Source organism: Diadema antillarum, unplaced genomic scaffold, assembly GCF_040938485.1.
Source record: "Diadema antillarum isolate AM-2024a unplaced genomic scaffold, OU_Dant_1.0 scf00000025, whole genome shotgun sequence".
Taxonomy (NCBI): Eukaryota; Metazoa; Echinodermata; class Echinoidea; order Diadematoida; family Diadematidae; genus Diadema; species Diadema antillarum.
The window spans coordinates 428,948-442,787 of NW_027270914.1; the positions used below are offsets into that span (position 1 = coordinate 428,948).

Here is a 13,840-nt window from a genome sequence, read left to right on the forward strand (position 1 = left end):
CTCTCAAAGAAGCAAAAAAAAAAAAAGTACTCTGAAGAAGTTGTTGATTTCTCTAATCCCACATATCCACAATCAATCAGAAGCAATTGCTGGAACATGGCGCAGGGGGGGAAAAAATCAGTAGAGTGATAAAATCAAAATAGCTTCAGGGCGACCATCAATAGGTTACCATTCTCCGCATTGAAGGCACCCGCCTGACACAAATAAATCATTTAGCGAGCGTTTACACGCCGACACAATGACAGCGCAGGACAATCATGCAACAAGCTGTAATGGATCGCGGTCAATTGTTGGGGATCTGGTCCTTCCAGGGCGTCCCAAAACATGGCAAAAAGGCACTGATTCCTCTTACCAAAGATATTTACTCAAAAATTGACGTATTGTGGCTGAGGGGATATCTCACCAAACCTGAGCTATTCTAAAGCAGATGAGAATTCTTGCAAGAGAATCCTTTAGTCTGAATCACCTTTGGAAAAAAAAAAATGTTTGTGACCTAATTGGGCATCAATGCCCTCGGGGCTTGTCCTATATTAAGTAAACTTTAGATAACAATAATCCCACGTCCATTTTATGTGTGAAGGAATAATATTTAGATGAATGTCAGAGAGGTGGACAAAGAATATATCTCCAAGACGAATGAATTGTGTCAACTATTGCAGGGAATGATGAAAGATAAAGACATTAACAGCTGACACTTCAATAGTTTTAATAGAAAGGCATATCTTACCAGATTAAACCCCTATTGAGTAGGATCGTCCTATAACCTGGGGTTATTACGGTCAACCGTAAAACATAAACTATCATCAACATAAAAACTTTTTGGGAAAAAAAAAGAAAATGAATAGACTCACTGCAAGTATAAAAATTTTCTACCATAATGAGTTGGAATCTTCTGCAACCGATCCCCATTTATAAAGAAAATATTTCTCTGTAACATCATATGGTGTAAATAGTTTTGAATTTATTTCTAGATGGTCAAATGCAAAGCTCCTGCATGTATTGTGATGTACCACAGAGGGGCCAAATAATCAAATAGGAGTCGTGTTCACACACTTTTTTGGTTTTATGCTATTCTTTATTTGAATTTTATTCAATATCAGGTCCATTTTAACAACATGTGTCAACAACGACAACAGCACACACACATTAATGCAGATAAATGTCGTTGTCAAGCAACAAGAAAACAAATACCACGTAGCAAAAGGAGGCCAAATCATCAACTAGGAATTAAAAAAACTAAGCTAAAAAATGACGATAGATATACTGATGTAGACATGACTTTCTTTGTCCTGTGACACAGAAATCAAAATTTAAGAAGTATATTTTCTTTTTTTATTTTCCTTTTGGTTTACCACAATATACGTTGGCTCGACATCTATGGAGGGTTTTAAAAATGGAGAAACATTCCCGAAAAAAAGGTACAAGTTTCTCTCTCCGTCCTCCTCCTAATTTTTTTCTCCTTCAAATCCCTGCATCCCAATCTCTCAAGAAGGCCCCCAATAAATAAGCAGGCATCTATGCGTCCACTACTAGTCAGAAGTGCCATGCTGTCCGAACACTCCGTCTCTTTCTCTCGCATCGTTACCATGACGAGATGATAGTCTTCCAGTCAAAACCCTCCCCTCAACTACCTATCGTGAAGGCACTTGGTCATTTGTCATTCTAAACAGTAAGCTGGTAACCAGAGACTATCATGCTATAACCCTTTAACTGCTTCATTCATGGTTACAGTATAGAATAATATATGGTGGACAAAAAAAAAAGTGCACAACAGTATCAGCAAATACATGTAGGTTGCACATCTTGTTTTTGACTATGCAGCACAAACCTGACAATACAACAACAACAACATCAACAGTACATGATGAAAATCTCTGCCTTTTTTGTATTTCCACTAAGGAGAATATATGGCATATCAATGTAGCATAATCTTCAACTTAGTATAAAACCATGCATTTGCCAAGAAGCTAAGCATCAGTAATTTATATTTTCTGAACATGCATTTGGTAGAAGTGGAAGTACCAGTAGCAGTCAGCAGTAGGGGATAGGCCTAATTCTTTGGATAAACTGCCACAAGAGAATGAAAAAAGGTGTTGATGTTCTACACCTTTGGATTTGATTTTTGTTACAAACCTTTGTCTTAACTGATATTGGTTATTTTTGATAGTCATCAATATTAGGCTTACAACATTGTTAATTAAAATGATATTGCAAATATACAATTAGACTTCTGCCCATTATTGCTGATATGGTACAGAGGATGTAAATGGAGTGACTGGATTGCAAGACTAGATTTGTGCTGGCGTTTAACTCCGCGACGACCACAGTGGCAGAAGAGGGGAAACAATATGGTGTGCGTTTGCGCCGCTGAGTTGATTGAATTACCGCAACCATTCGGTCTAATTGATGTGATTAAACAAGCCCAATGCTTTAGGGCGAAGGCTCCGAGATACGCTCTGGGCATTTCCCGCGGGGCTCCCTCGCCCGACGGCGCACACATGCCGCCGGTTGGCGACGTTTCCGCAGGAGTGAAGGTGTGTGTGTGTGTGTGTGTGTGTGTGTATCCCGTCTTTCTCCCTCCCCACTTTTTCCCACTCTAATGCAGTCATGCCCATCTTAAAGATGCATGCACAAAAGCCATGACTAGAACACAGTACACAGTTCACTGGACTCCGTCTGTCTGTCCGTCTCATAGAAAGCAACATAAAATAATTGTATTTTGATACAGATTACCAACTTTTGTCCAGAAATGATAGTTCATCACTTCTCTTCTAAAAGTGTTTATGCACCAATAATGTACAATAATTGTATTTTGATACAATACCAACTTTTGTCCAGAAATGATAGTTCATCACTTCTCTTCTAAAAGTGTTTATGCACCAATAATGTACATCAATAAGAGAGTTCTTTAAAACAAAACCAAAAAATGATTTAATTTGTTCTGATTGATTAGACTTTTTGCATGAATCATCAGAACAAATTTTGAGAGGGCGAAATTACTATACACATTCACCTACATGAAATGAATAAAAGTATAGGGCCTATGCACACACGCACACACATGAATTTCTAAATATGAGCAGTTTGAAAGATAATAACACAGATTTGGAAAGTGTGTGGTAGTAAATATTAGGATTGTGTTTATTATTTCAAACACACATAATACACTGACACACACACATACTACACACAACAGAAAGCTTAGATTAAATTTAATATAATGTACCACAGGAATTTCATTGAATATTTACTTGTAAAAATGTTAAATATGGATGTATTTTTTTTTTTGGGGGGGGGCAGCTCTTATTTCATTAACAACCATAACATAAGTAGTATTGGGTATGATGGTGGTAGACTTGTAGTACTAGTAGCAATAGTAGCAGTAGTAGTAGTAGTAGTAGTAGAAGTAGCATTACATTTTGTAGGTGTAGAGGTAGCAGCTATTTCCAATGGGGAAAGTACAACATCACGTAGCAGAAAATGCTACTTGATGCATGAATATTGCCATTATTGGGTATTTGATGTAGAAATACACACATGTACACTTAGGTATGAATGCCAATTCTCATACACGCAGCAATATGGTAAGCAGGTTGAGTTGAATTTAAAAGGTTTTTAGCCTACACACATTATGGTCAGCCAAGCCAATATATCCATGTATCTCCTGCTATATCTGCCCTGCAATATATCTCATTCGTCTCCATTCAAATCCTGTGCATAAAAGATGAATGATCTTAGATAGAATAGAACCTTTCTACATCTCGGTACATATCAGTCTAAATTTAGACAAATGCCACACACCGCTGTACTTTTCTACACCGTCAATGGCATCCTTTTACATTTTGTGAAAGAGTCGGGGGTTGGATGCCTGTTTTTTGCTCTCGCTCCTTCTCGGAAAGATTCAAAGACCAAAGAAATTTCTGAGATTTCCGTGACATTTTCTCTCCACACACTACACCCACACTGCCCTGTTATACTCCCATCGACAGAACAAGGCTAAACCAGGTATGGTAAGTCTGCCTACCAGATCAAAGAAAACTTACAAGCAAGACTCTGACTTTGTGTGCGTAGTAGCGAGAACAAGGTAATCGAGTACGTACAATTTGTGATGCAAAATGTGATATCCAGTTCATTGCCCAATTCTGAATAAAAAGAATTCTGGATTTTGGGTATTCAAGAATGAGCTGCATTGATAGAATAGACAGCTGAACAAGTGTGCCACTATGGAAAAATTTGAAGGCACAGCAGGCACCACAACTAATACAGCACACAAATGTACTGATGTGGGAATACGGCCATTGGAAACATTATTTCACATTATAATTCTACCAATATTTTTACCTGATGAAGAGTTAGAGAGAGCTAAAATCAATTCAAAGACCAAAAGTTTGTAGGATTTAATTCATCTTCTTATGGCCTCAGTTATTCTATCAGATTTTTCTTTTGGTCTTGAACTTTTTTTAATTGTTTTATTCTTATGTATCTAATTTTTAAACAAGGTGTCCTTTAGGACAGTGGCCATACCCAGAAAGAAGAATAAGCAATAACTGAAGTTAAGCTCTAATGGTGTTTGTTTCTCCAACAAAACCAATGATTGATGTAAAACAGCAAGTTTTTAGCATAACCACTTCATCATTTCTCAGCGAACTGATTTTTCTGATCACGCCCCTTAATACCAGTGCATTCTTATCTATGTGTGCCGCACAATGCCGGCGCACACTTACTTGTGCCGGTATGTGTGGGACTACCACGGCAGTATTCAGGCCCGTTAATTAAATAGGCAAATATTGCACTTGTCCGTCGCACCGCCACGCCGAATTTAATAACGAGCTAGTCTAGAAACACAATTATTTGATGCCCTCTCTGTGGCGGGGTATAGCCAATCATTGTACGCACATGTAGACTGTCGACTGTGGCTCTGATGGTAGTCGGGATAGGGGAAATGATTTACATCTTGGTAGGAACACACTGGGATCCTTTAGTACGTACAACAGTGGGCAATAGTATTAAATCACTCATATTTTCTCTCTTTCTCTCTTCACCCTCTCACTCTCTTTCTTTCTCTCTCTCTCTCTCTCTCTGTTCTATATATATATATATATATATATATATATATATTATATGTATTCATATACCTCTATTACTTTGTTGTATGTTTATATAATCTTATATTCATACATTATACATATGTATATAAATGTATTGTAGTTTTTTTCATTTGGTCTACTTTTCTGTAAATCACTGTAAATAAGTATACAATACTACTACTAATAATGATATAAGTGTCATTAACTTCAGGTAAATAACTACTCGTCTAAAAGTTGCTGTAAGGTAGTAAGTATAATAGTATTATATATACTATTACTATAATTAATGATATGGTCTAATTTAGTAAGGGTGGCATCTCCAATGGTAATACTATTCTCTCTGTGCACTCTACCATTGTTACTTCCCCCATCATCCATTCATACTATAGGGCAAACAGAGGCATGGCTAAAACATGTCTTCTGCTCACTGCTGCATGTTCCAGCTTAAAAGAAGCTCTGGCAGTGTAAACGAATGTACATTTAAGTTTTATGCTTCCAAGGTTGTATATGAAGAGTTTGTTTGCAAAAACCGATAAGTCCATATTTGTCAAATGGAGATAATTGCGATTAAATGTCAAGAAAAATAAAGAGAATAATAAGAAAATGTTCGCTTCTTTTGACCATAACTTTAAAAATGTACCTTTATATGCAGTGACCAATATATCATTTAAAAGGTATTATTTTGTACTTTATGACAGAGACCGTACTTAAAAATCTTCAATAATGGACTTATCGGTTTTTGCAAGCAAACTCTTCATATGTTACTATAATTATCATTATCTTTATTCTAGGGATGCACAGGGACAAGAATGCAGAATCTCTAGTAGAAGAAACCAGAACCTCATCAGCTGTACCACAACACTCCCAAAATCATCGTTTTTCATCTTCATAAATAGCCATGGACGTTGAAAAGCTAAAATGTTATTCATGGCTGCACGTATAAATGCAAGTTAAGTGCTGGGTAGACAGTTGTGGGATGTTAGCTGTAAGCTACCTTGTATAAAAAAAAATGGATGGAAGTTGTACCATAAATTCAAATACTGGGAGGAAAGAGCTCAATAAGTTGCACCTAATTCTCACATTAAGCTGGCATGGCAAATTTTATCATACTATTCTATCCATCAGCAGGGAGTCAGCATTAACTCATTATGTAGGCTAACCAAAATATTAGGACTGGGGTTATTTAGCCCTTTGGGTGCTTTGTATGAGAACCAAGTAGTTCTACACACTGTCCAAAGTCCCTGGCACTGATAGCAGTTGATATCTGAAAGATAATCTTGCAGCCCTTTCAACAATGACAAGATTGTTGTCAAAACAGCACCTGAAAGATTGCATTAAGTTGATATCTTCTGAAGATTTCCGTGGAACAATGTCTCACAAGTATAAAGCTTATCAACATCATACTCAAACTTTGTCATATCATGCTTTAATTTACTTGCTGTGATTTAATTCATTCAAACAGCTATGCAAAGGATGGGGCCTTATTTTATTATATCCTTCAGTGAGAGTGGACATCACTTATATAACACCAAAAGCCATAACATTGATTGGTCAGGAAAAATAGATATGTTCATCTTTCATTACGAGACAATTTACTTAAACCTCTTCCTCATATTTACATATGGAAAACACCTTATACTGTCAGATATTTCAAAGAAGAACAATCTAGTGTTTTCTGATGATGCAAATTACATATAAGTGCATATTGCGTTGAATTGCTGCACATGGTAACAGGATTTGCATATCTCATGATTTCATTTAGTCGACAAAGCCAAGCCTAATACATGTAAGTAGGACCGACAAGCACTAATATCAAAGATTACACCTATGCAAAGGCTCCTTATACAGCAGAGATGGAATTTTCAAAAAATAAAGGAAAAGATTGAAACAAAACCCCTGCTAAAAATAACTGTCACCAAAATTTTTATCAAGTTAATTTTTTGAATGAGCACCTAAAGAAAACATGCTGTGATTAAGTCACCCCCCCCCCCCCCCACACACACACACACACTTTCTCTTTGTTGTTTGCCAGGTGTGGCGCACCTGTTTTTGGTCCAACCTCCTCATCACATTCTTGGGATACATGGCAAGGGACAAAAGTTCATGAAATGAACACAACAACAATTCACTCCTCTAAATAAGACTTTCTCACGGTGTAAGATATGGGGCCTAGTAAAGTGCTTCTGACATTTTCTCAATTTGACCTTATCTACGGGTTAGAAATTAAAGGAAATGACTTGCCATTATAATATTTAATCTGGAGTGCAATGAGCACATCTTTTTTTGCACTCTTTAAACATAGAATTATCTTTCAAATAAATGTTGAAGAGAGCACAATGCTGGTAATTATCAAGATTTCTAATCATTTCAATCAGGCACAAAGTCAAAACAATCCATCAACTTATACAAATATACCTGCAAGTCTTTTTGATTGCCTTAAAATCAATCTCACGCTAGCTATGGATAATCTTGAGTAAGATTCATTTTCTTTTTTCTTACAAGCTAATAAAAGGAGTATGTTATGAACAATGTCTGTTCTCATGTCATTGGTGAAAATCACTGAAACATGATAATTGAAAAAAACTTATATTGAAATATAACCCTCGAGCATTTTGGAAAAGTCCCTTTGCCAAAGTTCAAAACAACATTCTTTCATGAGTATGAATTGTCTACTTTTTATCCCACATATTATAACAACTAAACATCAATGCAACATTCACTCCTGCAGATTCACTGGCAACTTCAGAGCAGAAACTTAAGTGCTACTTGTTATCTTCTTGATAACAATATCACAAACATCTCCCTTTTAAGTCAGTAATCTAATGGTCAAATGGTCATTCTAATCTCACTAACCTGATACTATAACTATATTCATTATCTACCTCTTCTAGAATATCAACATAAAGGAAGGAAACTGATATAGGAAAATGTGAAACCTATAGAAAAGCAAAACCAGATATGGATAAAAGCTTACTAGATCTTTGTAAGAAGGCTCAAGCTGACAAGTTGTATACATAATGAATGTACTTTGATCAATAATGCCTATATTTTTAAAACATTATATTGCATGAATTATTTCATCATTTTTACAAACTCATCCTTCTTATCCAACATTCATAGCAACAAAAAACAAAGAAAATTGTTATGTTCTAGTCTTTCATAATTGTCTGACATTAAGTGGAAGAGAAAAAACTGCAGTTTCTGACTGTATATTAACGAGCAATTGGTTCTGAATCGCCTTTACTACAGGTACACCAGGAAGCTATAGCCATGAAGTGTGAAGCAACAAAGGGGTGATTTACGTGGTACTCCATATAACCCTGTTTGAGCGAGGGAGAAAGTGATGGAAGACGTAATAAAGACGTGTCCCCTGTTGACTCGCTTGCGTAATCTCCATTGACAATACCAACAATGTCCCACACATAATTAACGTATGAATAGACAAATTAGGGCCATCGCTGTCCGCTGCGCAATATCGCTTGCGTTACACGCACACGGTCCCTGACCGACCGCTATGGGCAGGCGACGGGCGAACAGCGGAGAATGGCGGAGATGTGAGGTGTACGCTGAGCGAGTAGAGGCGAATCGCGACGCCATAGCTAGCGGGGTGCGATGCCGACTTACCGCTAGGTGTACTGAGGGCGCTGTGTAGACAAGGACTGCCAATTTTCTCGCTTCAATAGTTCCACAACTCCTGTCTCTTTACTTTAATTGCACAAAATGTAGAGGAAATAATTCAAGTACAAAACCATCGTCAGATATACCCTTGTGTTCTTCAAACATCACGTTGTTTTCCATTGGTTTTAAGAGTTTGAGCAGAATACGAGATAACATTTTGCGTAACTTGCGATTCTTTTCTCTGCAGAAACGGCACAATTATCACAAACTGTCCATCTTTCCTACACGTAGCGCTCAATATCTCAGTATCTACATTAACCTTGATTTGAATTGCTGGCAATAAAACACATCTTTTTTTAATCAAGTACAACGCAGGTAAAATGCAAGAATACCGCCATGATTATTTACAATGTCCATCACTAATTTCTTCCGCGTTTGCATTAATTACCGAAAGGCAAATATTGCACGGCGAAAGATAAATAATTGAAGTTGTTCCTCGAAAAACGGGGGAAGACTTCGGAAAAAGAGAGGGGAAAAGGGGGGGGGGGGGGTTGGAGTGGTAATAATCCGAAGCGTGAAGCGAGGCGAAGAACCCATAGAAACGCGGGAGGGTGAAAGCCGCGATAAACTCTCCGTCGGCCGACAGTTAGCCACGCACGTGTGCGAACCGAATTTTGCCTTCCAGCAATAATAAAATTTACACGATTAAAGAAAAACAGTTCCTAATTACACTTCACCGACAGAAAATTCAATCGCACTCAGCGGCGTTTGATTCATGAAGAGCGAGCGTAAAGGCTTGCACTATTATTTTCACGAGAAGTTATAAGAGAATGCAAAAGACTCGGGATCTAAGGAGGTGAAAAAAAAGTAAACAAGGTGATATAGATTTGTAGGAACTTGTCGTAAGGGGATCGACTGAGCTGAGATGTGTGTACGAAGTTTCGGAAGTTTTCCAACACGCCTCGCTGTGATAGCAAATAGCGCCTGTGAGTGGTAACATTGATTTCGGATTCGCGTCAAAATCAAATCGATTCGGAGGGGAAATATCCTCCGAGAAGCACTCCCCTCGATCTAAAGAAGAAAAATCAAAGCTCTCGAGTCACGGTGAGAGTTGAGGCAATGTTGAACGATCAATCTCACCAAAGAATAACATTTCATCGATCACTGCCTTTGTTTTCTTTTTTTCTCTGATTTGATAGGAACTTTCGAAACATTTGCCCTAGAATGCAGTGTCTTTCAAAAAGACCAAGACATCTGATAATGCAGCAGAATAGAACATTATTGCACTCATTTCTTCATATTCTTTTTAAACTTTTCTTCCTTTAGCTTGTTTATAGAATTATCACATAATTATTTTGTAGTTATTCTTAAGTTAAGCTTCTACTTGATTAGCTAATAATGGACTAAAGGACTACAAGAGTACTTCATTCTGCCCATTATTTTATTAATAGAGGCATTACAAATAGTATCATTAGTATAACATGTATTTTCTTTTGAGATTATTACATCAACATGAGAAACAAATGATGACATTAAATTCAAGATGTTTGAAATATAGACACAATGGGCGCGAAGGGAAGACTTGATTATCACAATATGTAATCAACACTTTTACTCGTAGACAACAACAAGATCTTTTTTTTTTTTTAAGTGTTATTGGTAGGGACGGTTGATAGAACTTACCGGCTAGTCTGAGGGCGGACATTCTTTGGAACTCGGGTTCTTGGAGCCATTTCCACATTCTCCTGAAAGTTTCCCTTCCACTCTTTAGCTTGCTCCAGGGTTTCGGGTTGCGGAGCAGGTCTGAAAGTGTCCCCTGGCTTCTACACAGAACTCTTTGGGCAAACACAGCTTGGGGTATACTATATCTCTTCAGTTCGCTGGTCACTCGCGCGGCGATTTCTTTCGTGTTTATTTCCTCTCCCGGTTGTCCGGCATCTCTGGCGGACACTGACCCCCTGTCGCCGCCTCGGCTTCCCGGCGTCGACGGTGACGGTGCGTGGTGAGCGTGACCCGCGAGTCCGTTGATGACCATGGGATTTGCTAGACCAGTTCTTTGTGGATGATGGTGTTGGAGTCCTCTCATGTGTTGTGCACTGTGTGTAAACTGGTCGTAACCATTCATGGACGCAGCGTACCTGGGTTCGCTCGGCGAACAGGTGCCGTGGTGGGGGCTGCCGTATCCCCCCATAGGCTGGTGATGTCCGTAGCCGTTCAGCATGGAGTTCGCCGCCATCGATCCACCGACACCCATGTTCATACCGCCTAGCTTGTCATAGGGGTTATTCATTGCTAAGTTTGAACTATTCATCAATGAAAACCCACTTCCAACGTTCGTATCATGCCTTAACTTATCTGCCACGGTGTTGATCGGGGGTAACGACTGAAGGGGCGTTAATGTGGTATAACTTCCCGACGTCATGGAATTAATACCATTTATACTGGACCCTCCTTGGAAGCTGTTCATACCTAGAGCCGACCCCATGCTATAGTCGGCAGCGGCCGCCCCACGAAAGTCCGGCTCCAGCATACCCCCGAAGCCGGTGAAACTCCCCGGCCGGGAGTGGCGACTGACGGCGAAATCCGTGGTGGATAGAAAGTCGCCGGGGTTGAGCCCCGGCACGATGGACGCAGAAGACGATGACTCGGGAAGAGTATGGAGGGTCGCAGCAGTAGCGCTGTCTCCAAGCACACCGCTGGTCTCCAGTCCGACTAACTCGCTGGAAAGCATTTGGGGAAAGATCGCCCTGGCAGGCTGTAGCGATCGCGTGCGCGCGAGCCGCTACGACACAACCCGAAGAAAAATGATAATAATCTTTGATGAGAAAATGATAATGCGGCGTCTCACGCCAAGTTCATGGCCTTTCTCCACGCACGCACGTACGCGCCCAAGAAAGCGAAAGTGTGTGCGTATGTGTGGATGAGTTGTGTGTACAGTGAGTGTGTAGCACCCAATCCACTTAGCAGACGATAGCGGTGAATACGTCTTCGCGGCAAATCTATTCCTAGCGACTAGCAGGTCGACGAAACGAGAATTCCCCTCGCCTGCTGGCGCGACGTTGATTCAGTGTAGGCCCAAACGAAGACTAGCCAAAAAAGATGAGCCAACTTCCCAACTCGTCAACAATAAGAAAGATGTACAGTAGAAAACAAATGGTGCGTGTAGATACTCCTCCACGCTATTGTATGCCAAATCCTCTCCTTGTTCGTTGACGTAATTTTTCTCAAGATGACTCAGAGAGAACTTCGAAATGATGACAAGAAGTGGAGAAAAAAAGGCGGCTAAAACAGAGATGTGAATATTGCCTCGCCGTGGAGAGTGGGGGAGAATGGTGATGAGAATCTGGAGACAGTGAATTAACGAGGCGTAAGCTAAAAGCGAGGCGATCGGAGCGGGCTTGCCTCGCCGGAGCTCTCCTGTGTTATTTATACAGCTGTGGAAAGCCTCGCGAAAAGCCGTAGAAAAGACTCGGTCCTAACCCGTCCTCCGCTCAAACCTGCACTGACGAATTGAAGAAAAAAAACAATAACGAGACCGTACTCAGGCGAGACCGATCAGTTGAACACGGAACCCGGAGTTTCGCATAATAACCTACCCCAGCTCATTCTCTGTCTATCTCTTCCTCTTCTTCTCTCTCTCTCTTCTTTCACTGTTTTTCATCATCCCTTTCTTTCAATAGCATTAACAAACAAACCGCATGAAAGCCCATAGTAGCGCGACGCGCAAAAATCCCATACACCCGTTGTGCACTCGGCCGTACAGGGAAGCACTAATTGTGCTCATCACGCATGCGCAGTTATCACCCCCCTACCTGTTCGTACTACACTCTCTATTGTAATGCTCGGCGTATATACATGTAACCACACAAAAGGTGTACCATTATTCTTTCGTCGTTTCGGTGCATGGTTTCGTTTGGTTGTTTCTACAGAACAAACTGGATCAGGGGATTACTTGGGGGATATTGTGTTTCTCGCTTCTTTGCACTAATTATCACCGATGTTCATGTTACAAAAAGAGAAAAGAAAAGAAACCAACGTTAGCAACGTCGAGCAAAAATTAAATTCGCGCCAGTCGCTTCACACAAGCAAATTCTTCCTGAAAAACAAGAACATTGACTAAAAGCTGTCTTAAATGTAAAATACACAACAAATTTATAAATATCTTACTTAGCTCTTTGCGTATGGTTTTTAAGTTATCTCTGGCTTATTTATGGAAGCATAATTGGCAAGTAAATTTAACCCATTTTATCTGTTAATTCAAGTATGCATTATAGGATGTGCAAGGTGGTATGAATCATTCTTACATAGATAGCATCGGTAAATTTGTATCTTGAATAAAAAAAATATTATGTGAGTTAAGCTGTTTGTGTTGAGGTATCGGTGATATATTTATACTCTACCATTAAAGGGCAAATCAGCACACATAGTTCAACAAAATCATGTTTCCAGAAACAAGTACTTAATCATAATTTCAAATAGGGCCTAGAGAGTTGCATTTGAGAAGCAAAGTGTACCGTTTTTGTAACGTCACATACTTCATCATTCATTTCAATACCTCATTTATACTCTAAGGAACGACGTCATCATTGATAAACTACAGAGAAAAAAAAAGAAATCGGTTAGCGACAGCGTTAATGACATGGTTATATAAATGTCAGTAATTATTGAAATCATCATCCCTATCATTTTCAGTTTACTGTCATGTTTTGTACAATTAGTTCCTCTGCAAGTAATATGCACGTCCCTTTTTCAGAAAAAGATTCAGAAAAAGATCGAGAGTGATGTGTACGTTGTGCTAATGTTTTGTGTTTTTCATAGCCTTCCCGTCAGTCACGTGAGTCTGTGTGTAAAATGTGAGTTTGTGTCTTCGTTTTATCCTTAAACTGTCAAAAGTCAATAATTACCATATCTTGCATTGACGACTGAGAAAGATCATTGATAACGGGTGGTTAATGTAAAGTATCTTTATTGGTTCAGACGAGGAAATTAATGTTACTTTTAATTGATTGTTTGCATTTATCGTACAGTGTATTATGATATATTGCATTGACTCTGATGAAGAAGAATGATAGCAATAATGGCGAAAACACCAACAACAGTGATATCATTATCAATATGGAAATCTCATAATACAC

General features: G+C 39.1%; 1 protein-coding gene across 1 annotated transcript in view; it reads right to left on the reverse strand.

The window, feature by feature from the left end:
* LOC139733386 (one cut domain family member 2-like) overlaps positions 1-11,436 on the reverse strand; it is a 50,568-nt gene extending 39,132 nt beyond the window's left edge. The window contains exon 1 of the mRNA XM_071644218.1: positions 10,389-11,436. Within this exon, the coding sequence (XP_071500319.1) occupies positions 10,389-11,436 (1,048 nt within the window). The remainder of the gene's footprint in view (positions 1-10,388) is intronic.
* Positions 11,437-13,840: the final 2,404 nt, after the last annotated feature.